Source organism: Phascolarctos cinereus, unplaced genomic scaffold (genome assembly GCF_003287225.1).
Source record: "Phascolarctos cinereus isolate Bilbo 61053 unplaced genomic scaffold, phaCin_HiC Scaffold_726;HRSCAF=1367, whole genome shotgun sequence".
NCBI lineage: Eukaryota > Metazoa > Chordata > Mammalia > Diprotodontia > Phascolarctidae > Phascolarctos > Phascolarctos cinereus.
Window position 1 is genome coordinate 271,610,811 of NW_027556098.1, and position 26,999 is coordinate 271,637,809.

Sequence of the window (26,999 nt, forward strand, 5' to 3'; positions counted from 1 at the left end):
CTGGGGTCAGTTTCTCCTCTCCTGATGACCCATGTAGCTCCCTGAAGAGAAGCCTGGGTATCGACATGGCTTCTCCAGGAAATGAAGTCCATCTCTAAGCATAGCCTCTCCACAGTGCCTGACCTCCCCTGTCTGTCTCCAGCTCTCTTTCTGAGCCTATGTGAGCTTCCCATTTAAAGGCCAAACCTAAACCAATAGATCCAGTGGGTGAAGTAGCTGGGATCCTGAGTCTGTGCTAGGGCAATGTAACTAAGATACCTCATCAACATGAAACTAGAAGGAGAAAGGGACCAGAGATCCACTGTATTAGTGTGGAGGAATCTGAGGCTAAAAGATGTTGAGTTTTTTAAATTAGGAGAAGTTTTCCCAAGGTCAAAACTGTAACAAGTAATAATTTCAATATTTAAACCCAGGTTCTCTTTCCAGTATGCTACCTGGCTGCAGTAGATAGATTAGTTAACAGAAAATCCAACCTTGTATCCAAAAAAAATTTCAGTCCTATGTTAATGAAAGCTGGCAACTTCCTGACCTCCAGGAATCCAGAGGTAGTATTCAATATTTTCTCTTCTATATAGGAAGTCCCTAGAAGGAGATGATCTAGTGGCTATGAAGGAGCCTGTGACTATCCTACTAGTGACCCCTCTGTTGGTTTTGGCTGAGGTCAGAACTGTTTTCTGGTGAATGTAGGGAAAAAATCAATGCAGTTTTGTGCCACACATCTGATAAGCCAACAGTCCCTCCATTATCAGTTGTGTGGCACAGAAGAATCAACATTGGTTTTCCCCAAAACATCTCTGACTTCAGGTGAAACCAAGAAGGATCACTCATAGGATAGTCACCGGCTTACTCATGGATTCTTTTGTGTTACACATCCAATAGGCCAACAGTACCTCCATTATGGGGCAGCAAGGTGGCACAGTAGATAAGAATATTGGTACTAGAGTCAAGAAGACTAAACTTCCTGAGTTCAAATCTGGCCTCAGGCCCTTGCTGTGTCACCATGGGTAAGTCATTTCACCCTGTTTGCATTAGTTTCCTCATCTGCAAAAAAAAGCTAGAGAAAGAAATGGCAAACCACTCCAGTAACTTTGCCACGAAAACCCTAAATGGGACCACAAAAAAAAGACACGACTGAAGATGACCGAAGAATAACACCTTCATTATATTTGGCTTAAAGTGATTTATTCTGACATGAAAGGGCTGGTTAGATTCCAGGACCAAATCCCAAGGGGAGGGAAATTTGAGGTGGGTTATTTTATTTTTCTTATGAGCTCCAAGTTATAACGAAACTTCTTTTGTATATTATGCTCCCACAAAGATCCTAGTGGAAATCATTTTATGTCTTTAGTGCTGAAGGTTTCCTGTAGATCCTAGAACTTGGATAAGAAATGTGAGGGGAGACTTTTCATTCTGAATACCATAATTATCTGTCTATAAGGCTCTAATTTATTAGTAAATATCTGGGTTCAACCTTGCTTAGGAGACAAGGTCAATGACACCAGAAGATGAGAGCCTCTCTCTTCCCTTCATTCTTCTTTTCTTTCAGCTAAGTTCTATTCTCTCCAGCTCCCTTTTATGTATTGTCTTCCTTCATTTGTAAGCTCCTTGAGGCAGGGGACTATCTTATTCATTTTAATTTTTATTCCCAGTAAGTAGCACAGTACCCAGCACATTGTAAGTATATAACTCTCTCTCTCTCTCTCTCTCACCTTTATTATTTGTGTCCAAGGGATTAAGAGTCAAATGGACATCAAGGGCAGCCTTGAAATAGAGGGAGGCAACCTGGCACAGTAGAAAGAAAGGATGCTGGATTTGGAGGGAGAGGACCTGGGGCTGTATCTTGACCCGACCAATTACTCCCTGTATGACTCTGGACAAATCACACCATATTCCTGGGCCTCAGTCTTCTCAACTAGAAGAAGAGGGATTTGACTTAGATGATTTCTAACAACACCAGAAAAAACAATGACTATATAGTGCCTTAAGGTTCACTCAGTGCTTTACAAATATCATCTCATTTTATTCTCACAACAATCCTGGGAGTTCTATGCTATTGTTATCACCGTTTTGCTGTCAAGGAAACTGAGACAGAGGTTAAATGACTTGCCTAGAGTCACATAGCTAGTATGTGTCTAAGGTTATATTTGAACACAGGTTTTCCTGACTCTGGGATGGCTAGATGGCTCAGTGGATAGATCAGTGGGCTTGGAGTCAGGAAGACCTAAAATGAAATTAGCATCAGACCCTTCCTAGTTGTGTGACTTCAGGCAAGTCACTAATCTCTGTTTCCTGATGAAGAAGCTAGGTAATTCAGTGGATAAAGCACTGCACCAGGAAGACCTGAGTTCAAATCCAGCCTCAGACACTTACTAGCTGTGTGACCCTGGGCAAGTCATTTAACCCTGTTTGCCTCATCCGTACAATAAGCTGGAGGAGGGAAATCAGTGTCTTTACCAAGAAAACCCCATGGACACAAGGGTCCACAGGGTCATAGAGAGTCAAATACTGCTGAAAAACAAGTTCCTGACTCCAGCTCTCTATCCTGACTTTAGCATTATCCACTGTGACCCGCCTAGCTGCCTAATGTTCCTTCTGATGCTACCAACTAAAAGGGTGGCCTCGGGCTTGTGGGTGGAAAGAGGCACAGTCCTACCCCTTTGCCTACTGGTGGGAATAGTGGTATTGGAGGCTAGGATTATGAATTGATTGTATTTCTCTATATGAGTTTCAGGGTTGTTTGTTTTAAGCTCTGGCTGGTGGAATCATTTCCACCCCCACAGGCTGCCTGCCTGAGTCACCGCTCCACGGGCTCCCCAAAGCAGGAGGCCTGGAGGTGATTTGCCCATTGGGGAGGGGGCGGTACAGCTTTGATTCTATGTCAAAGCTTCAGTGTGTCCTATGTCCCAAAGGGTAAAAGCCAGGACTTGGCTCCCATGGAGAGCTCCGTGGGAGGGAAATATCCAGTCAAGGCTTTCCCTAAACTTTGGAGTGGGTAGAAAAAAAACATCCTGGATCAGCTTTCCTTCAGCCTGGGATCCTATCCTGGCCTCCAACCAGTCCCTCAGTGTCAGCATCAGCCATCGTGTTGAGCAGAGCATAATGGAAGTACTGTTTAAGATATTATACGTGCAAAGAAGAAGAAGGGGGGAGGGGAGAAGAGAACAACCTATGAGAAAAATGCCCCATAAGGCTAATTTTAAGTAAAAAAAAAAAGTGTTTAGAAAGCCAAATGGTATATTACCCAGGCCCAGCATCGAACACACAGTCACTTGGACCTTGGTGTTGCCTGCTAAATGCCGACATTCAGTTTCTCTCATAGATTGGCTGGGTCTATATAGTTGGGTGAAAAGCAGAGGTGGAGGTATCAAATGGTTAATTTGGCTGGGCTGCAAAATCAATGGTTTTGTTTTGGCCCAAATTGTCCGGTTAGTAATCTTCATGGATTACATTTGTTTAACAGGTGTCAAAGCTTCATTGTCTAAGTCTGTGCAAAGAACCAGAAGGTCTTGGGACCTTCACAAAACAAGGCACCTAAAAGGCCCTCCCTCTCTCGCACCCTGTGTCTGAACAAGAATGCCATCAACAACACCCTCAGAAAGTGGTTAGATAGTCTTCGTGTAAAGACATCTAGTGAGCATGAACTTGCAATAGCCAGAAGTAGACCATTTTTAGGTCTGGATAGCTGTAATTGTTAGGAAATGTTCCTTCTTTTGGAGAGAGGGAGAGAGAAAGGAAGGACAGAAGAGAGAAAAGCAGAACGAAAGAGGAGAGAAAGAAGGAAGAAAGGAGGAATTGAAGGAGGGAGTAAGGAAAGAAAGAAAATAAAAGACAGGAAGAGAAGGGAAGGAAAGAAAAGGGAAGGGAAGAGAAAAGAATATGGGAGAGGAAAGGAGGGAAAGGAAGGGAAAGGAGAGAAAAAAGCAAATCACTGAAAATGATTTGGGGGGAAATAGGGACATTCTATATTTTCAAACTTTTGGGCTCCTTGCTCGGAGCCTCACACTTGGCTACTTATCCTCTTGCTGACAGCTCAATGCCAAGGGTGGAAAATTCAAGGGAGCATCATGGGAGATTGTTATAGGATTACTTGTGTTCCCTCCTCTTTGCTCAGCATATGAAAGATAAAGTGCTGAGTAGAGATAGAGGCCAAGTGTCTGCTTCATTAGCCATCTGAGTGATTGCTACAATTAATCTGTGTTATATTCTCTTTGGGGTTGAAATTTGGGCATGTGGCGATTACAAAGTTAAAAAAAATATTAAAAAAATCTATGTCCTTTGTGGTGATGTTGGACACTTCAGTTCTGGATCCCCCAAGCATCATGCACTCTTTATTTCTCTTCTAAATTTGGTCTACTTGGATCTCAACACTCTGAGGAAAGAGATTCAATTGATCTCGATATTCCACTCCACATCTGGTGACGGCAGTCTTGTTTACCCCGATCCCATATGTGATATTCTTGTAGCACAGCTGAACAGAGCTACTTTAATCTTCTCGTGAGGACCATACTAAATCACTGAGATCTCCAAGACCTTCTGGGAAGGCAGCCCTCTTTTCACTGCTTCATAATTGGGTGTGCACAGTTTTCCACTGATGAAGGTAAAAGTGATTATGATAACTGACATTTATAGACTTTGAAGTCTGCAAAGCACTTCACATACATATCTCATCTTAGTTTTCATATAGCCCTGTGACATAAGGCAATTATCCCCATTTTTCAGAAGGGTAAAGTAAGACTTGGTGAATTGCAATTGATCACATACCTAATTAGTGTCAGAGATGGCCTTTGAACTCAAGTCTTCCTGATACCAAGTCAGTCATGATATCCAGTATACTCTGCTTCCTATAGCTAGGAAATTGGATGGCTTTACTTCAACGTTCTGGGCATGGCTGGGCTGGACCTAAGGCAGGTTTCATCAGCTTTTTCATGTCTATAAGCAAGGAGGATTAGGGCTGCTCTGTGGTCTAGGCCTGACTTCTGACACATATCCAAACCAGGAGACATTAAGTCCCAACACTTTCCATGATTAGCTTTTCAACCTGCTTGTGGAGTGGTTGGCACAAAAGAGCACCCTTCTGGGGTCAGTGTGGGGAAAGTGGTTAAATGAGATCAACTTGAGGGAACACTCCACCTTTTGTGGCCTTGTGGGTGAGCACTGAGTGTGCAAGTCCCAGGCTTCTGAATCCATAAAGAGGTCAGATTCTTGGTCACTAAGAGATGCAAAACCACCACTTCCTCCTAGGTGAGATGGATGGGGCACCTCCCATCTATAGCGTCAACCATCAAGGACTTCTTTTTAATTCGGAAGGAATCATGCAACCAGCCATACAAATTAGCACAAGCCTAAAAGCCAGAGTTGAAGAAAAAGTACACGTGGCTAAAAGAGAATTTGGGTACGTTGAAAACGTGATTCATGCTATGATGACCATTTTTCTTCAAACTTTCAATTTTCTTTCCATGAATTGCTCTATCACAATGACATTGGGCAGTAACTGGATGAAATTCAGTTGACATTTTTCAACACCAAAATATTTTGAACCTTTGGCTAGTCCCCTCTTTTTCTAACAGGCACAATAACATCTTTCAGGCATGATAGTATTTTTCCTATTTTTTTTTAACAGGACTTGCTATTCCATTGGCGTAGGGAATTTCCAGTGACAAGACTGTCTCTACTAATGTGGATCTCAGCAACTGCTTTGCCTCTAAGAGTCTTAGAGCTTTGCCCATAGCATTGAGAAATGAAATAACTTAACCAGAATCACACAGCTAGCAAGTATCAGGGGCAGGATCTGAATCCATCCATGTTTTCCTGATTCTGAGACTAGTTCTTTACCTACTATTCCATGATGCCGCTTTTATTTGTCTTATTCTTAAGGATCCCTAAAGATTTTTATGAAAGGGACTTCCAAGATCTCTTTAATCCATTTGTTATTGTTTTTTCTTTCAGTTGTATCTGACTCTTTATGACCTCACTTGGGGTTTTCTTGGCAAAGATACTGCAGTGGTTCACCATTTCCTTCTCCAGGTCATTTTACAGAAAAGAAGACTGAGGCACACAGGGTTAAGTGACTTGCCCAGGGTCACATAGCTAGTAAGTATCTGAGGCTGGATTTGAACTCAGCTCATCCTGACTCCAGGCCTGCCTCTCTATCCATTATGCCATCTAACAATCCATGCCAGGGTATAAAACTATTTGTCTCTTAACCTCCATCAACTTCAGTTTCCTCATTTGTAAAATGGTGATGACAATGCCTCCCAGGATTGTTGTGAGGATACAAGATAATATTTATAACAGCACTTAGAAAACTTTAACACGCTATGTAAATGCTAGTTATTATCATCATTATTATAATGAAAAAATTTTTCCTCCCTTAACTGAAGCTTTTTTCCCCTGTCTTCAATGGAAAAGGAGAATGGATTTTCTTTCATCAAAGAGTCAGTTTTCGGTATTTATTGACATTCTCTTACGTGCCCACCACAGTGTGACTAAAAACTGATTCAAGATAGTATATACACTAGAGACAGGAGTGGGGAGTGAAAAAGTACTGAAGTAGGCTGCAATAAATAGTCCTAATCTTTTATGTGCCACAAACCAGCAATGTGACCTTGAACATCACTTCAGACCTGAGGTGCCTTCCAGATCAAGGACATATCTGGTATAGATACCAAAGGTGGATGATGCAGGCGTTCAGAGAAGGGAGAAATTGGTGAACTGAATTAGTCAAGCATAGACTTCATGGAGGATGTGGGACTTAAGACGGGCTTCAAAGGATGGTTCCAAATTGGGCAGGTGAAGAACAGGTGGGAAATCCATTTAAATGAGCCCTTTAACCAGAAAACACATTTGTTTATGAGAACAGCATAAACAATGACACCTAGCTGGAATGAGTAGAGCTTGTGTGCAGGACATTAAAGAGCCCCATTTTGCTGGAGAATGGGGGCAACTCTGAAATTGTTACCCACCTTTCCTTCTTTCCTTCCTTCCTACTTCCTTCCTTCCTTCGTTCCTTCCTTCCTTCCTTCCCCTATCCTCCTCTTCCTCCTCCTCCTCCTTCTTCTCCTTCTTCTCCTTCTTCTCCTCCTCCTTCTCCCCTTTCTCTTCCTCTTCTTCCACTTCCTTCTTTTTCTATCATTGACACATATAGCACCTTTAAGTTTGCAAAGTACTTTAAATACATAATATTATTTGGGTCTCAGGACACTTCTGTGAGGTAAGCAATTTATTTTTTCTGGCAGGGATAGGGGGAGAATGAGTTATGATTTAATTGATGTGAGGAGTTTGCAGGGTAGAAACTCTTTCCTTCTACTGATGCAGCAATTCATTTGCAATCTATTGTCTTAGACAGTTGCCTGATGTATTGATTAGTAATGTGACTTGCTCAAAATTGCCCCACTATTAGCCAGTGTCAAAGCAGGTTTTAGAATCAGTTTTTTTCTGATTTCAAGACCAATGCTCTACATATTAAGCCATATGAATTTTCTAAGAAAGCACGGCACAGGGAAAATAATGTTTAATAAGGAATCAGAAGACCTAGGTCCAAACCCTGGCTCTGTAACTTACTACCTTTGTGATCTTGGGCAATTCATTTAGCCTCTCTGGACCTCATTTCCCTTATTTGTAAAATGAAGGTATTGGACTAGACAAGCTCTGAGGTCTCTTCCACCCCTGTCTACAACCTGTAATGATAATTATAAAGGTAGTCATTCACCCCTCAAAAAAGCCATGATAAGTTGTATGTATCCAAAAGCATATGTACTTAGAGATCCCCTTCTATAAGAAAGGAAGTTATTTCCTGGTCTATATTTCTGCCTATAGCAATGCTCCCTTCTCTAGTACGCAGGCCTTCCCTGAAAGGATTTACCATAAAAAATTTTTATTCAAGGTAAGTGGATGCTTAATGCATGCAGGTAATCAAACCTGAAAAAGAAGAGCCTGTAGAAGAATTCTTTGCTAAAATGACATGCCATGATTAAGTATTGGGGTTGCCGCTATGAGATAAGTAACACTTCAGTCAAAGCCTTTCCCATGACATTATGACCAACTCTTACCCTCTTCATCCTGCCTGAGTTTTTGACGGCCCGTCTGAGCTTGGCAAATCTTTGAAGGGCCTGGGTGGTAGGTGAGAAGGTATATGAGGACCCTTCCCCTTGAAGCAGCCAGCTCTCCTGGAACTACTTCCAGTTTAAGGTATACACAAACCACAAGATCATACTAAGATCATGCAGCCATCAAGATGAAGCTGTAGCAATTGGCACCAAGTCTGTTCTGAGTCTTGGCTTTGCTTTCAGGAGTTTGGTGAAATGTAGTGTCAAAATGAAACTTGGTAAGGATGACATACTTAAAATAGCCCCAGAGATAAAGGAACTAGAGGTGACTTTAAAAGGCCAAATCCTAATGCAGAGGAGTTTAATATGGGGACCATGAACTTGTTTGAAAAGACATTCTGGTAACTTTTCAATCCAATGTATTTTATTTTATGCATTTAAAACATTATTCTGAAAAGGGATCCGTCACACACACACACACACACACACACACACACACACACACAAAGATTAAGAATTCCTTCCTTAAACATTCAATATGCTTTTAAACTAGATTTTAGGGCAAACTGGGGAAAGACTGAACTAGGTTCCCCTCACTTACTCTGGTTTGGTCATAGGTAGGCTAGACGTCTGCTAACCATTTGATTTGAAGGATTTCTTTCAGACGACCTTCTCTGGTACATCTGCCAGTTAGCTTTGTTATTAATAGACCTTCCCTTGAGTCCTGGAATTCTCTATTATTCATTTTTAGACCTTGTGTCCTATTAAAATACAAAATACTTTGCTGAGAGACAACACATTAATCTTTATTGTTTGTTAACACCTGAGAAGGACTTTTTTTTTGAGTTATAGGCAGTGATGTGTTGGTAAATGTTTAACAACCAGTTTTCTGAAAGCACCACACACTTTTAAATTTGATCTGCATCATTAACATTTTCTACATCACTTTCTTAAGTCTGGACAATCAACAAAACAATAAATCAAGCTTTGATTTTGTTTTCTGATTTCTGAGATGTAAATGCTTTCAGCGAAAAAATTTTAAATCAGCTAGGGAGAGTGTTAGAATTGACTCTAGCACAGGCTTGGACCTGATCATATCTTACAGATAAGAAGGCATTAAGATGCACCCAGAATATACTGTTTTTATGCAAAAGGACAGGCCTGGTAGAGTGATTTAAAAAAAAAAGCATATTCTGAACAACTAGGAGGGAGCATGAAGGTAAGGGAGTGAGGACTATAAGGGGAAATAAAAGATGGGGAGTGAAAATGAAAGCTAAATGGAGACATGTCAAAGAGCTGAAGAAAATATCACCTACTCACAATTTTGTCTATGTCAAGGGTCCTGATTTCAGAGGTGGGGAAAATACCATCTTTATTTTAACTAACCTTTGGTTTCCTTGGTAACCCTATGTGTTGTATTTTATACATCTATAAATCATTATTCAAATGGGTTCATAGGCTTGGCCAGACTTTAGAAAAGGTCTGATACAAGAAAGGTTAAGAACTTCTGCTCTAAGGATGGCTTCAGAAAAAACCTAGGAAGACTTATATGAACCAATGCAAAGTGAAGTGAGCAGAACCAGGTGAATATTGTACACAGTAACAGCTACATTGTAAGAAGGATCAACTGTGAAAGATTTAGCTACTCTGATCAAGACAATGATCCAAGATAATTCCAAACAACTCACAATGAAAAATGCTATCTATCTCTAGAGAGAGAACTGATGAATATTGAGTGCATATTGAAGCATACTTTTTAAACTTTCTTTATGTTTCTTGCTTATCTTTTTTTTTTTCCAACATGGCTAATATGGATGACTTCACACATTTAGTTGATATTATATCACTTGCTTTCTCAATGGGTAGGAGAAGAGCAGGAGAGAGAAATGGAACTCAAAAAATTTTTACATGAATGTTAGAAATTAATTAATTAGCAAAAAAAACCCTCTTTCTCTAGGTCTTACCTAGATGGTTGGCTACCTGATTAGACATAAAAGACCTACAGAGCAAGCAGGCTGGCCCAAATCCTGTACTTTGAGATCTACTCTTTTGAATAATAAATGCCTCTTCTGAAATGCAAATATTTTTGGTAAATTAAGCTCTATGTATCCATCATTCACCTTAGGGTGAATTTTGAGGTTGCTTTCCTGTTAGCAGTCAGTCAACTATCTTGGGGGAAAGGGATTTGTACTGGGGTGAGGGGCAGGAGGGAGGGCCAGCTTTGGAACAGGGACACTTTGTAGAATACTGCAGTGGAGTGCCCTGGGTAGCCAGGAGAAAGCTATACTAGGTTCAAGAAGGGTCAAAGAGGCGTGGGTGTCAGGACTGCTGACAAGCACCAGAAAGTTGCTATCAGAGGGAGTAGAAGACAAACTTCCCCTATTGCCCAATTCTGCCAACAATTTGTATGCCCTGTGCTTACCCATGGGCATAGCAGGAGAATATTACCTTCTAGCAACTGCATAAAGGCATTCCTGAGGCTGAAAATCACACAAGCATGAGGGGCGTACAGCCATCAGATTAAAATCTGTCCCTTCTAGACCCTTGTTTTGTAATCACCCAGAGCTGGAAAGGGAAAGGAAGGAGGAAATTCAGCTCTGGAAAAATTCAGTTTTTGACAATACTTGTGGACATGATGAGTAAAGAGTAGGGAGGAGAGATTCCCCCCCCCCCCAAATCAAATGTATTAAGTGCATCTCAAATGAGTTTGCATTAAAAACTAATAATAATTATTTAGGGGCTACGAACGTGACTCCCCCAGCACCTAGCACAAGCCTTAATAAATGCTCATTGAATTTGGAAGGTGCCTATAGAGTTCAGAGTAATTCATTTGTTTTCTATTAAAAGCCAATATGGCTATTTTTGAGTAGTGTTACATAATCAGATGCTAGGCCTCCTTGTATCCTTGATGGCCACTAATTGATTGATGCATTGATTAATAAATTTAACAAATATTTATGAAGTGCATACTGTATGTAGAGGATTGTAATAAACCTGGGAGAGAAACAAAGTTTACTGTCTAGTACAGCATCTATAGGTATACCTGATGACATTTTATGGTAAGTGCATTGCATAGATGCAGAACAGGATGCTAGATGAACCTCTATAAGCATCATTTTCTATTTGAATGATGGTACTGAGAAAAAGGGCTGCTTTGCTGGCAAACCACGTGGGCTGAAGAGACAGCTATTCTTACTTAGTCAATGTAGGAACGTCTTTTAATTTTCTCTAACCTCTATCAATGGGTAATTCTAAATAATTCTAAATAAAGCTGATACCAATCATTAGGTCAAGTCCCTGCCAGATCTTGCATTAATGGAGAAAAGTGCAATTTTACCTCTGGCTCACCCTCTGGCCTGCTCCACTTCCACATGACTGCTTGGTCTCTGTGTACAGGTATCCTTCTTCCCTAAATCTCCCTTCTAGCTCCTCTTTTTATGTTTTGTCTTCCCTTATTAGAACGGAAACTCTTTGAGAGCAGGGATTGTCTTGTTTTTATATTTGGCATGTACCACAGTGCCTAGCAGGTAGTAAGTACTTAAAAATGCTCCATTTATGTATCTATCTGTCTGTCTGTCTTATCTATCTATCTATCTATCTATCTATCTATCTATCTATCTATCTATCTATCTATCTACTATCTACGCGTATACATCATTTTCCTGAATTTTGCTTTATTGTGCTCCTCAGATACTGCATTTTTCCAACAGCATTTGCTCACATTGTGTCTGTGTCACATTCTTGCAGTACTTCAAACTTTTTCATTGTTATTGTATATTATGGTGATCTGTGGTCAGTGATCTTTGATGTTACTATTCTAATTGTTTTGGAGTGCCATGAACTGCACTCATATAAGTTGGCCAACTTAATCAACAAATGTTGTATGTTCTGACTGCTCCACCAATTCACAGTTCCCCATCTCCCTTCCTGTCCTAGGCCCTCCCTATTCCCTGAGATACAACAATATTAAAATTAGGCCAATTAATAACCCTACAACGGCCTCTAAGTGTTCAAGTGAAAGGAAGAGTCAATGATTTGGTAAACTTCATTGTTGTCTTATTTTAAGAAACTGCCACAGCCACCCCAACCTTCAGCAGCCACCACCTTGATCAGTTAACAGTCATCAATATTGATGCAAAATCTTCCACCAGCAAAAAGATTATGACTCACTTAAGACTGAGACATTAACATCTTTTAGCAATAAAGTATTTTTAATTAAGGTATGTACATGATGCTATTATACACTTAATAGACTACAGTAAAGTATAAACATAACTTTTATATGCATTAGGAAACAAAAAAAAATAATGTGACTCACTTTATTGCAATATTTGCTTTAGTGTGATGGTTTGGAACCAAACCTGCAATATCTCTGAGGTATGCCCGTATCTCCCTATCTGCTTCTCTATCTGTTTGCTTATCTTTCCTTTCTACCTCTGCTTCTATCTACGTATCTATCTATCTATCTATCTATCTATCTATCTATCTATCTATCTATCTACTATCTATCTATCGGGCAAGCCAAGAACAGGCTGTGTTGCAGTCACTAGCAAGGGGAAGTTAATTTCTATTGGACTGTTTTACATGTGGTCTAACTAGATTAGAAACAGTGAGAAGCCTTATCAGGTATACTTTGGCAGCACTTTCTGCTTTTCTACCTGCTAAAAAGTGGACTAGTATCTGAGCCTGTTCTCTATTCTCCCCAGTGTCTGACCAGGAGACCACATCTCTGTAGTCTTCTGAGAGCTTCAAGAGAGGTGGCTATAGTATTCAGTTTTCTTCCTCTATTTCTTATAAATAGCAGCTCTTTATTTTCTTACTATCTATTTTCCCCTGCTAGATTCTATCAAAAGCAGATCAAATTCATCCATGCCCAGCAGCCTTGGAGGCTCTCTACCTCTGTCTCTATCTCTGCTCTGTCTCTTTCCTTCTCTCCTTTGTCACTGCTGCCTTCTCTTCTTCCCCGCTTCTTCCTTCCTTTCCTTACAAGTTCACTTTTGGAGCTCAAAGCTGTTAGACTTTGCATGCCCTTGTGTTAATTAATTCTATCCAGTGGGTTTTAGGAGAGGTTCTGATTTACAATTCGTTTCTATACTCTTTGCAGAAATTTGTGTCTATATTTTGGGTGGGGTATTGGCTATTATATTCTCAATTCATAGATGTTGTCTTGATGAATTCACATGTTTCTTTTGAGGTAGAAAATTCTCTGAAAATCCATTTGTTTGTTTGTCCCTTGACTCATTCATTGAATGAATACTTCTTGATTTTTTGAGAAGTCACCTGTGTTTTTTTCTTGAGATTAATTCTACCCCAAATAACATAATATTTTTAGCTAAAGATCCTGGGAGTTACTAGCTGAGAGGGAGAGTCAAAATGAAGCCTGTACCCTGTGCCCCAGTATTGTTGGCCACACTATTTTGAAGAATTATATTCAGTAACAATGGATTTTGTGGAACAAAACTGTTCTAAAATTTAGAGATAACTCCCCATATTTTTAAGCACCTCTGCCATAGGCCATCTTGCACTTACGTGACTTTAAACTATAAGGATGTAAAGCTGGTTAGTAGCTCATACCGATAAGCCCTGCTACTAGGGGAAGCCTGAGCCTGGTGGATTACATGAGCTTTGGAGTTCTGAGCTACAGTAGTACCATAGCTGTCCAGAGTACCCACACTAAGTATGGCAGTGATCTGGTAAGCCCTGAGAGTGGGGGGGCGATGAGTGAGAGGTGGGCTTAAAGCTACCTAAAGAGAGGCAAACCTGTCCAAGTCAGAAATAGAGCAGGTCAGTTTCCATTCTGATTAGCAGTGAGATGGGGCCTGTGAATGGTCACTGTACTCCCAGACTGGGGGACCCAGTCTCAGATCTCAACCAGAATTGGGTTCACTGTGCTTCTTGGTAAAGTAAGTGGTGGTCAATGTGGCTAGCCACACTTTACATCCCCACCCCTCTCATGTTCCACATTAAAAAACTTGGTTCTTCAGGGATTCAGAGTTATAGCTGAAACCAGAAGATAGTTTTTCCTAGGTATCCAAAGCTCTAGTAGTAGACTTAAACCTATACTTTTTCGACTGCGCTACATTGAGACAGAGTGAAGAATGCCAAGACTGACCACCACTGCAGGTTCTTAGCATTCTGCTTTGAAGAGATCAATCCATCTTTGCTTCCATTCCCAGTCTATAAGTGCTTAGTACCAGAAGGCTTCAGAAATGAGACTCTTTGAAGGAGCTTTGGAGATAAGCCAAATAGACTCTCCCCCATGGCATTTCAGATAAAACTAAATCTCTCATGCTAGGATAGGCTCAGTTATGTGCAAAATCATTGAGAAGCCCAGAGATCTAGCCTCAGACTAGCTCCTAATCCCAGAAAGGAGCAGCTGTCTGGCTTGTACTATGGCCACAGTCTCTAGTTGAGACTGTTGGCCTACCACAACATCCCAGTGATTCCATTACTGGAATATCTCTGGTGCAGATCTGAATTCCCTTTCCTGGTGAAATTGATAGGGATGATTCTTTTAAAAAAGAAAAGTGAATGAACAGTCAAAGACTTTTATTTGTTTGTGTTTCAACCAGATAGGCCCCAAAGGTATAAAAAGTACACATGTTGAATGTTTTTCAGCCTTTATTCTATGGTACATGTTTCCTAGCTACAGGATCTCTACCAAATAAGGAGATTCATCCATTAGCTAGAACTGGAAAGAGGAAGCATACACATACATGTACCCCTCCCAGATATGTACCCACACACACACACACACCACCCCAAGCATCTCCTCTGGATATACATACCTGCTACCATTATGGCAAACAGCATTTAGAGTCATTTGCCTCCTTACCCTGGAACAAATTTACACTCGTTTTGGAAAACAGCCAACTGGTTCCAACAGTTTAGAGAAAGTGTGTCCCAGTCTCTGTGTAACCCACATGTGCGTAATAACATTGCACATAGCACACCCACGGAAAAAAAATAACAGTTCTTTTGCTTGGAGAAAGGAAGGATAATGGTTACTTAGAAAGTGTCCCAGACAAGCTGTCAAATTGAATTCAGAGAACTGGAGTCTAACTCTGGGACAGCACTGGCTGGCTAAGTTCCCTTGGGACTGGGATTTCCTGCCTGCTGCAGCTTAGAGACAACTATTCTTTGTTTCCAGGGTTTTTTTCTTTTTCTTTTTTTTCTGTCTTTTTTTTTTCAGTGAAAAAACATGCGGCTGCCTCCGAAGAGGGTCAGATAGAAAGCAGACAAAACATTAACTCTGGAATTTCAAAGGAAAACAATTGAAAAAAAACCTGAGAGGGTGAGCTACTGTCTATTCTGGAATGGTAAATTCTGCCCTTGGATTGCAGGATAATAGTAATATCAAGAGCGCACGCATGTATGCTCAAGCACACGTGCAAACACACGAGCGCGCGTGCGTGTGCGCACACGCACACACACACACACACACACACACACACACACACACACACACACAATCATTCCTGCTTTTGTTCCAGGACAGCTAAAAAAGTATCCAAAGCATTTTGTTGTAAAGGAAAAACACAGAACAGCAAACTTCTTCATGAGAGGACTAAAATACTTTCATGTTTCAAAGGCATGTTAGCTGACATGGATGGAGTACATGGGGCCAGATAACCTGCTATACAAGAGGTGTTATTTATTCCCTAAAAGTCATTACCTCACAGCACTACAGGCCTTTTCCTTTGGGCACACATGTTCAGGGCCTTACTCCTCATACAGTACTCTATACAAGGAGACATATAGTGCCTTATTTCCATACACAGACCTATATAGTTTCAACTTCTCTCCCACTTTACACACACACACACACGCACACACAGATGCACACAACTCTCCTGCAAAACACCCTCCAAGATGTTATATCATGAGTGGGTTAACTTTGCACACAAAGACTTATTAGAGGCAGTTAGGTAGTGCAGTGGATAGACAGCTAGTCCTAGAGTCAGGAAGACTTGAGTTCAAATCTAGCCTCAGACACTTAGTAGCTGTGTGACCCTGGGCAAGTCCCTTCACCCTGTTTGCCTCAGTTGCCTGATCTGTAAAATGAGATTGAGGAGGAGATAGTAAACCACTCTAGCAGCTTTGCTGAGAAAACCCCAAATGGGGTCACGACTAAAAAACAACTAAACAAAAATATCAATCAATTCACTTACTATATATTATTACAAATCACGTATTATTATATATTATCAAATTATATTATCAGATATTATTATATATTATTAAATATTTGCTTCATTATATCGAGCTATCACCTGTGCCATCCATTTTGGCACTGGATTCTATACTATCTTGTATTATTCTCTGTTTCGTGGGTATGTCTCATAAAAAGAAACCTCAATTCACTCATTCAGGACAGAGATTTATATAATAATGGGGGAGGGGTATCTGCTATGCTTTCCAGCACAGTGCTGAGCACCCACCAGGTGTGTGTTCAGTGAAGATTCAGAATTATGGGACCTTTGATCTAGTTGTACAAAGGAACTTAACAGCCATCTAATTCAGACCCCTCGTCTTACAGATGAGCTAACTGAGGACTAAGAGATTAAGTGGCCCAAGGTCACAACTAATTGATTGCAACTCATTTTACCTTTCAGCTTCTTGGAGGTTTAACAAACTCACTTTCCTCATCTCACAGCAAAGATAAAAAACCCAATATTTTAACACAGATTAATGGTGCTCAGTAGCTGTGAGTGATGGTGATGATGATAATGATGATGACGATGGTGATAATGATGGTGATGGTGATGATGATGATGATAATGATGATAATGATGATGGTGATGATGGCAATGATGTGATGATGATGGTGATAGGAAATACTGTGACACTCTGAATCTTTGAACTGAGAAGGCACCTAGCCTTTAGCGATCTTGAACAGAATAATTCTGCCACTAGCATCTCCTTCAGAACTGCTGTTTCCCTGTACACAGCTTTTTCTCTTCTGTCTCCACATCTTTATGCACATGGTATCTTCTGCCTGGAATGTAATCTGTCCTCATCTCCACCAAACAGAATCCCTAGCTTCCTGCAAAGCACAGTGTAAATGCTACCTTTTACAGCCAGTCTTTCCCAATCTCTCTCCCCACCCCATCCCAACCTCCTACCTCCCCAAATTCCCATTATTAGCACATTTTCTCTCTCTCTCTCTACTTGGCGTGACTTTGTACATTATTTATATTTTACTTACACATGTACCTGTTGTATCCTCCCCAATACAAGGTAAACTCCTTGGAGACAAAGTCTGTTCCATATTTTTCTTTACATCCCTAGTGCTTAGCATTGTGGCTGACACATAGTAGGTGCTTAATAAATGTTAGTTGAATTAAATCTTATGATAATGGAGACAGTAATGGGAGTGTTTTTTTCTTTAAATATTTACAGATATATGCCAACAATTTGTTCAATCAAATATAGGAAATTGCTATAGATTCCTCTTTCTAAAGACGTGTCCAAATGTTTGGCAGAGAAGCGCTTCCAGCAGTCAACCCAGGAAAGGCTTTCCACGCCATAGCAATGAGGCTAAGTGCTGAATGGGCAGAAGGGGGCTTTATGAGTTTTAGGAGCTAATAAACCAGAGTTTAGTATCTTGGGTCTTTTGGACACTTGGAAATATTTAAACAGATTCTGAATGAAACACTAAGGGCAGAGAGGTTTCGACTGGAAAGAAACTGTGTTCTGTTCAAAGTCTAGTGTCTGGTGAGTGCCCAGTGGCCATGTCTGCGCAGAACAGACATAATGAAGATATGAGATAACCTGACAGATGAAAGGAATGCATCAGGAGACTTCAAGTTCTCCCTCCTACCCCTCAATCCAACATTTTCTTCAATATATTAATTGGTCTCACAGTTCCATTTTGGACCAGGAAGATCCTGGCTTAATTGCCTTTGTGGTAGAAGTTTGTTATCTCTGAGTTATTTGTGAGTTTGTTTAGGTCTTATTTCCTCCTTTCTAGTTTACCTGAATGATATAGACAGGCTCAAATCATAGCTTTACATGGTATTCATAAAGGATCCCAAGGAAGACCATGTTGGCCTGTATGGGTTGCCACTGACCAATCTGATAAGAATCATAATAATGATAGCTTAAAGCCATTTACATGGTTTTAAGCTTTATAAAATATTTTACCTTACATTGTTACTTTATCTTCATAACAACCTTGTAAAACGGGTGCTATTGTTTTTATTCCAGTTTTACAAATGAGGAAACTGAGTCTCAGGTGAAGCAACTTGCCTGGGGCCATATAGCTAAGTAAGTGTTTGAGGTGAAATTCATTCAGAGGTTCTCCTGCCTCTAAGTCCAGTGTTCTATGTCCTCTGTTGCAGTGAAACACCCACATTAGCTAAAGAGGCTGGCTGTTGGGAATAGCATTGACTATGTTTATTATGATGCAATCTATACCTGTATGTTGGGCAATGTAGAGAAACAAATTGTCTCAGGAAAGGACAGCTGCAGCATTAAATGGAGAAAGTGGGTGGAAAGGGGGCAGGAATAGACAACTACGGTGGGAGAAAAATGTTTTCTATGCTCAAACTCTACGTCTAGGTGTTTTCGGAAGAAGCCAGTCAACAGGCACAAGCTTGGAGTTATCATGGAAGCCATTTAGTCTCTGGCATCTGGTTATAATTTTACTTTGGTTACAATACCTTCCCACCCTAATTCATCTTGTGTCTTAGCCCAGACTACTTGCTGTAACAGGGATCATAACCAACCTACTGGGATCTAATCCGTGCCTATAGAATATTTAACTTAAGTAGGTTCAGACCCCTTTGTAAACTCATTCTTATGGATCCAGCCTTGCTTCCTAGGCACTTTGACCCTTCAGATAGTAGTCAGCCTGTGCAGAGACTGCTGAAGGGAAGATTGGGCCCTTTTAAATAATAAAAAGGCATTCCAATTTGATCCACACAGTGAAAAATCATTAATAAACACCATCTCTCAACTCCTTTGCTTTGTGCTCGATGCCAGCACCTGCCCTTTGAGAGAAGAAGAAAGGCAGGGCAGACGATGGGTACACACATAGACGGGAAGGAAGATAGAAAAGCCCTTCATGAGCTCAGGCGAGCTCCTTGTGTTTGTTTGTGGGCGTGCGTGTGTGTGTGTGTGTGTGTGTGTGTTCATGTATTTTTCAAGCACGCCAAAGCCAAGGTTACATTCAGGTTTTCTTTCATTTTTTAAGGTAGCTATTAGAGCTGAGAGAGGAACTGGGTTAGCTTTGTCTTGCTAATGTACTTTGTTTCCCTTCCTGATGCCTTGTTCAAGCAGACTGAGACCACCTCAGGAGGAGGAAGGGATGGGGGAGCAAAGGGCTCAAGTGGAGGGTTTTACTGGGGACAAAAGATGCACCTGCAAAGCACAGAATTAATCATCTCTCCAGAGGGCAGAGCTGATGTTGAGAGATAAATGCCCTGGTACAACCTGAATGAGTGCAGAATAGGCTCATTTGCTTGGATACTGGATGGTCCTGCAGGCCATTCATCTCATGAGAGGGGGTTGCTACCCAGTGAATGTGAGCTGTTAGTATAAATCCCAACAGCATGAATATTACACTTGAGGTGGGGAAGAAAATATGATCCAGCAGATGGAGGAGTAGATTGGGAGCTAGGATTCCTGAAAGTGTACTAAAGGATGTGGTCACTGACATATTCTATCCCAGATAAGGTGACTTTTTGACTCTGTAGTATAATTAAAAACCCAGTGACGCGTGAAAAAATGCCTTTAATCACTACTGATCAGAGAAATGCAAATTAAAACAACTCTGAGGTACCACCTCCCACTTATCAGAGTGGCTAATATGACAAAAATGGAAAATGCTGGATGTTGGAGGGGATGTGGGAAGACTGAGACACTAATGCGCTGTTGGTGGAATTCTGAACTGATCCAACCATTCTGGAGAGTAATTTGAAACTATGTCCAAAGGGCTAACTATGTATACCTTTGATCCAGCAATACCACTGCTAAGTCTATATCCCAAAGACATCCAAAAAAGAGAGAAAAGGACCTATTTCTACAAAAATATTTATAGCAGCTTTTTTTTTTCTGGTGGCTGAGAATTGGAAAAAAAGGGATGGCTATCAGTTGGGGAATGGCTAAACAAACTGTGGTATATAATTGTAATGGAATGGTATTATGCTGTAAGAAATGACAAACAGGATGATTCCAGAAAAATCTGGAAAGATTTACATGAACTGATGCATAGTGACGTGAATGGAATCAAGAGAATGTTGTACACAGTAACAGCAATATTGTTTGATGAAGAATCGTGAATGACTTAGCTATTCTCAGCAATACAATGATCCAAGACAATCCCAAAGGATTAATGATGAAGCATACTATCCTCCTCCAGAGAAAGAACTGATATTGATTGAAAAAGACTAAAGCATGCTATTTTTCACATTATTTCTTTTTTTTCTTTTATTTGAGTTTTCTTGTACGAAATAACTAATATGGAAATGTTTTACATAATTGCAGAAAAAAATTATAGAAACGCCCCCTACTGGCTCTTCTAAGGAAATTACTCAATTTTAGGCTTGCTGCTGTCAGAGGTACCTGTAAACTCAGACCCTTTGATGTAGTGCTCAATGGAAATTCAGGTCAAACAGCCAAATGTGATTTAATGCAGCCTCCACCTTTGATATGTGAAAAATTCAGTGTTAGATTTGGAGAAAAAAGTGTGCCTCTGAAAGGTACAATGGGTAAACTTTTTGTATTGTGTGGGTTCCACATACTTACATTGGTCCCCAAATTGGTTGCCTCTTAAAATGAAAATTATTTAAAAGGGAAAAAGTATAGGTAGGCTTGAAAATGACATTAATTACAGGCTTCATTCAATTTTTTTTAAAAGTGAAGACAAGTCTTGCCTAAATCAGAGCAACTTAATATAATATTTTATATTGCTTTTTCAAAAAAATTCATTTAAAAATAATTGAAGGACAGGGATTATAAATCTACACAATAGGTTCATGTCTTTGGGCAAGTAATTTGACATCTCTGGGCCCCAGTTTCATTATTTCTAAAATGAGGTGGTTGGAAATAGAATCTTAGTATTTCAGGGCTAGAAGGGGAGCGATCATAGCCTAATTTTACAAGTGAGAAAATTGAAGTAGATGCTGAGTAACTTGTGCAATGTTCCATCACTGCACAGTGGCAGAAATGGGACTAGAAGAATCCAGGTCATTTGGTTTCACAGAATGTCAGAATTGGGAGGTCCCTTAGGGGCCATGTAAACCAATGCATACCTGGACTATGCTATTCCGACTACAATATATCTGAAGAGTGACTGTCTAGCCTTAACTTACCAATTTTTGAGGCAGCCCATTCTGCTTTAGATAGCTCTAATTGCTTTTCTTTTCAATTTTTATTTTTTTATTTTTAATTTATGGAATAAAACAAGCATTTCCTTAATGTAGTATAATAAAAAAGATGATTGTGCATGAAACTGCAAATCTATTATGTACAACTTGCTATTCCTTTTAAATATGTAATAAAGTTATCCTGCAAATGTCTTTACCCCCCTTTTTTCCCTTTCCTTCCCCTTTTATCAGTTCTAAATATATTTATTTGTAGTTTCCAAACATTGCTCCTAGCCGTGCCCCCTGGGTCAAAATAGGACAAGTCTAATCCTTCTTCTGCACAACAACATTTCACATATTTGTCCATGGTTAGCACATCTTCCTTGAGTCTTCTCCAGGCTAGATGATCTTCATATAGCATGAAGCTCTTCGTTATTCTAACTGTCCTCCTCTGGATACGCTTCAGTCCATCAACATCCCTCCCACGTTGTGGTATACATAAATGAACGCAGTATTCCAGTCATGGTCTGACCAGGGCAGACTACAAATGGCAAGATTATCATCACCCTCATTCTGAATACTGTGCCTCTTTCACTGTAGGGCAAGACTACAGTAACTTTTTTTTTGACTGCCAAAATCACACTATTGACTAAAATTGTGCTTATAGTTCACTAAAATCCCAGATCTTTTTTCTGGCCTTCACATGTGGGAATCCTTGATGCCTTTCCAGTCTTTGACTTATAAGGTTAATTAAAAAAAAAAAGCAAATGAACTCATTTATTCCTATTAAATTTCAACTTGCAGTTAAATGGCATAGTGGATAGAGCCCTGGAATTGGAGTCAGGAAGACCCGAGTTCAAAGCCTATCAAAATACTTCTTGGCTGTATAACTCTGGGCAAGTTGCTTAATTTCTCTCGGACTCATTATCTTCATCTGTAAAATGGGGATAATCATAGCTCCTATCTCAAAAGGTTGTTGAGAGGCTCAAATGAGATTATGAGTGCAAAGTGCTTTGCAAATTTCAAAATACAATATAAATGCTTCTTCTTCTTCTTTTTCTTCTCTTTCTCCTATTCCTCTTCTATCTCATTCTCTTCCTTCTATTTCTCCTCCTCCTCCCTTTTCTTATCTTTTTACACTGGATCCAACCTTCTAGTGTTCAACATTTTTTGGATTCTGACTGTCAACCAGTTTGTTAGCCATCCCTCCCAGCCCTATGTATTCTGCAAATTTGAAATACCACCTGTGCCTTTATCCAAGTCACTGATAAAGATATTAAGCAGCATAGGGCCAAGCATTGAACCCAAGGGCATAACAATGGAGAACAATTTCTAAGTTGACATTGTACCATTAATAAATATTCTTTGAATTTGGTCATTTGACCAAGTCTCAATGAATTTAATTATACTATCATCTATCCCATCTCTCTGCCTGTTTTCTATAAGACTATAATGAGATACTTTATTAAATACTTTATAATAATCTAGGTAAGTTATGAAGACAACATTCTTCTGATCTATTAATTTAATAACCTGTGAAAAAGGAAATGAAGTTAGTTTGTCATGACTTGTTCTTGATGAAGCCAGTTCTTAGTGATCCCTTTGCTACATGTTTACTGATCTTTAATAATTGAACATCTCTGCCTTCTTTCTGCCAATAATTATTATTATCTTCTCTACTTGTCTATTCCATTCATCCTCCTTCCCCCACTATTAGCTAAAAACAAACCAAAAAAAAAATACTACCACTTCTTATTGGCCTTAGCTTTTCTCACAAGCCTGAGCCCATTCGGAGCTGTAGCACTTCTGACCCCCAGACTGGCTTCTTAAGTCAGGAGCTCTTAAGTGTTTTTGTGTCATGGATCCCTTTGGCAGTCTGATGACACCTGTGGACCCCTTTTCAGAATGGCATTTTTAAGTACATAAAATGAAATACACAGAATCACAAAAGTAAATTGAGTTTAGTAAGGTGAAAGATTTAATTTTTTCCCATTCAAGTGCACAAGTAACCTTAATCTATCTATGGAACCCTAAGTCCATTAAAGCCAGGTCAAGACCCTCTGCTCTGCATGATATGGAATCCTTTTAGTAAAGTCTCTTCTAGCACTTTGCTTCCACCATTTGGAGACAGTAGTTCACTATGGAAAATGGCATGAGCAATGGTGATGGGAGCATTCCAGCTGTCACAAATTTAGAGAACTGGAGGGTAGGGTCAGCATCATATAATTGTCCTAAAATGAATATGCCCACCTCTAAAGAAATCCAACTGTACCAAATGAGGAAACTCTATGTTTAATTTATAATCCTGACATTTATCTTGGTATCAAAGATCTACAGTCTCACCCTGGATGTCATCTTTTTTTCTCACTCCATTCATGCTGGTATGGACCCTGTATCCATTTTAGATATGATATCTGCCTCAGGTCTATTATTTTAGCAAGCTACATCCAGGTATTGAGCTCTGACTCATTCTATTAAGTTTTGGGCCTTGAAAGTCATGGGAATTTTCTGGCCATAGCTTTTCCTTATCCCCAAAGATAATAGAGAAGCTTCAATCTGAGTCACAGAACTCACTTCACCTAAGGCCATGGTAGATTCTATCACCTATTCATGGCCAGTGTATAGCCCAGAAAATGGAATATTTATTTACTATACCATCCTAAATATAACAAATAATAAAACATATACTCAATTCTATTTTGTTATCTGTTCAAGAAAGACAGCCTGGGAAGGAGACAGAAAGGAAAGGATCAGAGATAAAGACATAGAAAGGCAGCCTTGATATTTTCCATTTTCCCAAGGGGCAAAAAAATCACTTTATATTCTTGTTTTTGGTAGAGAGGAGGAAGAACTTTTAAAAATTAGCTTAACATGACTTCAACTTGTTATAAAAATGTTTTAATTCCATAGAGAAAAGAAATCTTGCATTGAATGATATATCCATGTTATAACTTTTTAGCACATTGCCACTAAAGTAATTCAAAGCCTCCCACATTGCATTTTCACAGCTACTGACACAAGTAGGGAATTGCTCTATAGATGAAGAAAATACGGTCAAAGACTAGATTACAAACTGGTAGCTCCACACTCTTTGTGACACTTCACCAAATTCTGTGTTGCACACAAAAAAGAAAAAAAAAGCTAACTTACCTTCCTTGGCAGTCAGTCTTGAGGACTGGTCTGTATGGGAGGGAGTATTATATGCTAGCAGTGAGCTACCTGTAGAGATGGAGAAACAAAATTATAAATGATAGACTATTCAGATAGACTATACTGAGACAAAGTTAATTAAGTAACTATTTTGTAATCATTAATGTGGAGCTGTATTCATGCTGCCTTTTATGAATTACAGTTAGAGCAGTTATTCAGGCTTGGTATTGGAATGTTCATGGATGTTATTTGGCTCCCACGTTTATTGAGAGTGGGGCTAAAGTCTCTACACCGTGAGAAGGTGTTTATAGCAATGATCATAATTCTGAGGTCCTTAGAAGAAAGACTAAATTCACAAAATACCAGGCCCTTTTAATATGTGGCCATTCCAGGGGCATGATGGCTAGGTGCTGAGGAGACTAGAATGGAGGATGAGGGGTAAACTCATATATGGTGGCTTTCTCATTACCTCATTGACTTCTTCAAGAGAGAATGTCAAATTGTAGTAAGCAGTAACTTTTCTTTCCCACTGGTGTACTTATGACTGGTAGTGGCATTACCATAATGCTTGCTTAAAATTTGTAGCTTCTCCTCTCTTTCTCCAACAAGATCACAGATTCTTGACGTTTTAAAGCATGACATACATTTATTTTGTCCATTAAAGTGAATCTGAAATAATTTTATTTTGATCAGTTCTGGAGAATTTGGGGATATCCTTGGAGAATGTGGAAATGTTGTAAGACCAGGGCTGGGAATCACTGCTCTACGAAGAACATAATGTGTTTTTTTAAGACCAAGAAGGCATTTCTGAGCAATCTTTTCTTGGCTTATGATGGTTGGAAGATATACACTTAGGAATTAGAACTTTAGTACATAGAATAGGATGTTGGCAAAACTTTTCTTTTTTGTCTCAGGTTGTGAACAGGTAAGAAAACAGCAATTCTACATCTGCTAGCCACAGGCTGATGATTGTGTATTTAGAGAAAAGAATCAAGAATTAAAACAGTTTTAGAATATGAGAGGAGATTAAAGAGATTTAACTAACTGCTCAGTATGTAGCCCCCTCCTTAAATGAATGCTACTTAATAATAGTTAGCATTTATATATAACACTTTAAAGTTTGCAAAGTGCTTTTAAAATATTACCTAATTGCCTTCAAAAAACCTGTTAAGTAGGTGCTATTATTATCCCTGTTTTACAAATGAGGAAACTGGGGCAAAGGTTAAAAGACACTTGCCCATGGTCACACAGCTAATAAGTATCTGAGGTTAGATTTGAACTTGGATGTTTCTGACTCCAAGTTCAACACTCTATCCACTGTGAATGAGGAACAGAAAGGTGAAAAGAAGACTTGTATAAGTCAAAGCTATTTTTTCAGTTTAGGGAAGGGGAAGACTGTCTATGAGGTATACTCAATTGTTTCCTTTCTCAATAAAATGAACACAATTACAGTATAGCAGAAGTCTATCATAATATGGCATTCTTACACCGATACAAAGACAGAATGCTGTCCCCTGAATAATAATAAAGAGCTATATTAACAGAGGATCACCCAAAGGGCACTGGAGAGGCATGGTGGTAGTGAGCATGCTGTAGCCATTTACCATGTAGGAACTGTGCAGATGAGGTAGTTGCCCTCAAAGAAAGGTATGAATGGAAAGATCACCACAAAAGTGTGGGATGACTAATGTCATCTATGGAACATCAAGAGAATGAAAAGAAGGCCTCCAGCACGTAGGGTAGACCCTCTGCGGTGGAATTAGAGGAAGACAGGGACAAGGGTCTCGTAAGATGGACAGGAAGGGACTACCAGCCTGGATGAGATTGCAGAATGATTGCAGTAATGGGAGTAAATAATGATAACAGCAGCCAATAAAAGGCCAATGGGTTAGTCAGCCTATCTTTGTATGTTAGACCTTCTTCCTCCCTGTGCCAGCATCAGCATTATCAAGAAGCACCACTGTAATAAGAAAGAACCTTACTAGCTGGAAGAATGGTACAGAAATGGACCTGGAGGTTCCTTACAGAAGCAAATAAAAAGAATCAAGAATAGAACCAAGAATTCTTGCCTCCTTTTGGTCTAAGTCTTTTTCTCCCTGCTTCTTTTTCCCTAGAACTTTCAAAACTTCACTGCTGAAGTAAATAAAGAAAAATGACGGTCTCTGAGGAAAAAACTGCCTTCATCATTAGCGTAGATTTAGCAAAGAGCACAAAGCTTAGATAAACCATATTTATTAGATTTCCCCCTTAGTGAAAATTTTTCTTTGGGCATATGTGAATTCCACAGGAAGCTCTCAGAAAGCACTGAGAGAAAGAGTTTTTTGACCTCCCTAAAGCTTGCATGAAATACATATTTCATGGTTACCTAAGAAAAGGATTTTGCCCTAAAGACTATTTTTGGTTCAAGTTTCACTCTTAGAAAGATTGCCTTTCCTGTAAAGGCTAGTGGGGGAGGTAAGAGTGTTTTAGCCTTCTTCCTGAAAAACTAGTGTTG

General features: G+C 39.7%; 1 protein-coding gene across 7 annotated transcripts in view; it reads right to left on the reverse strand.

The window, feature by feature from the left end:
- Positions 1 to 26,999, reverse strand: part of FLI1 (Fli-1 proto-oncogene, ETS transcription factor) — a 166,920-nt gene that overhangs the window by 18,732 nt on the left and 121,189 nt on the right. For all 7 annotated transcript variants that reach the window (XM_020963779.2, XM_020963778.2, XM_020963782.2 and 4 more), the window contains one exon: positions 24,506 to 24,574. In XM_020963779.2, the coding sequence (XP_020819438.1) occupies positions 24,506 to 24,574 (69 nt within the window). The remainder of the gene's footprint in view (positions 1 to 24,505; positions 24,575 to 26,999) is intronic.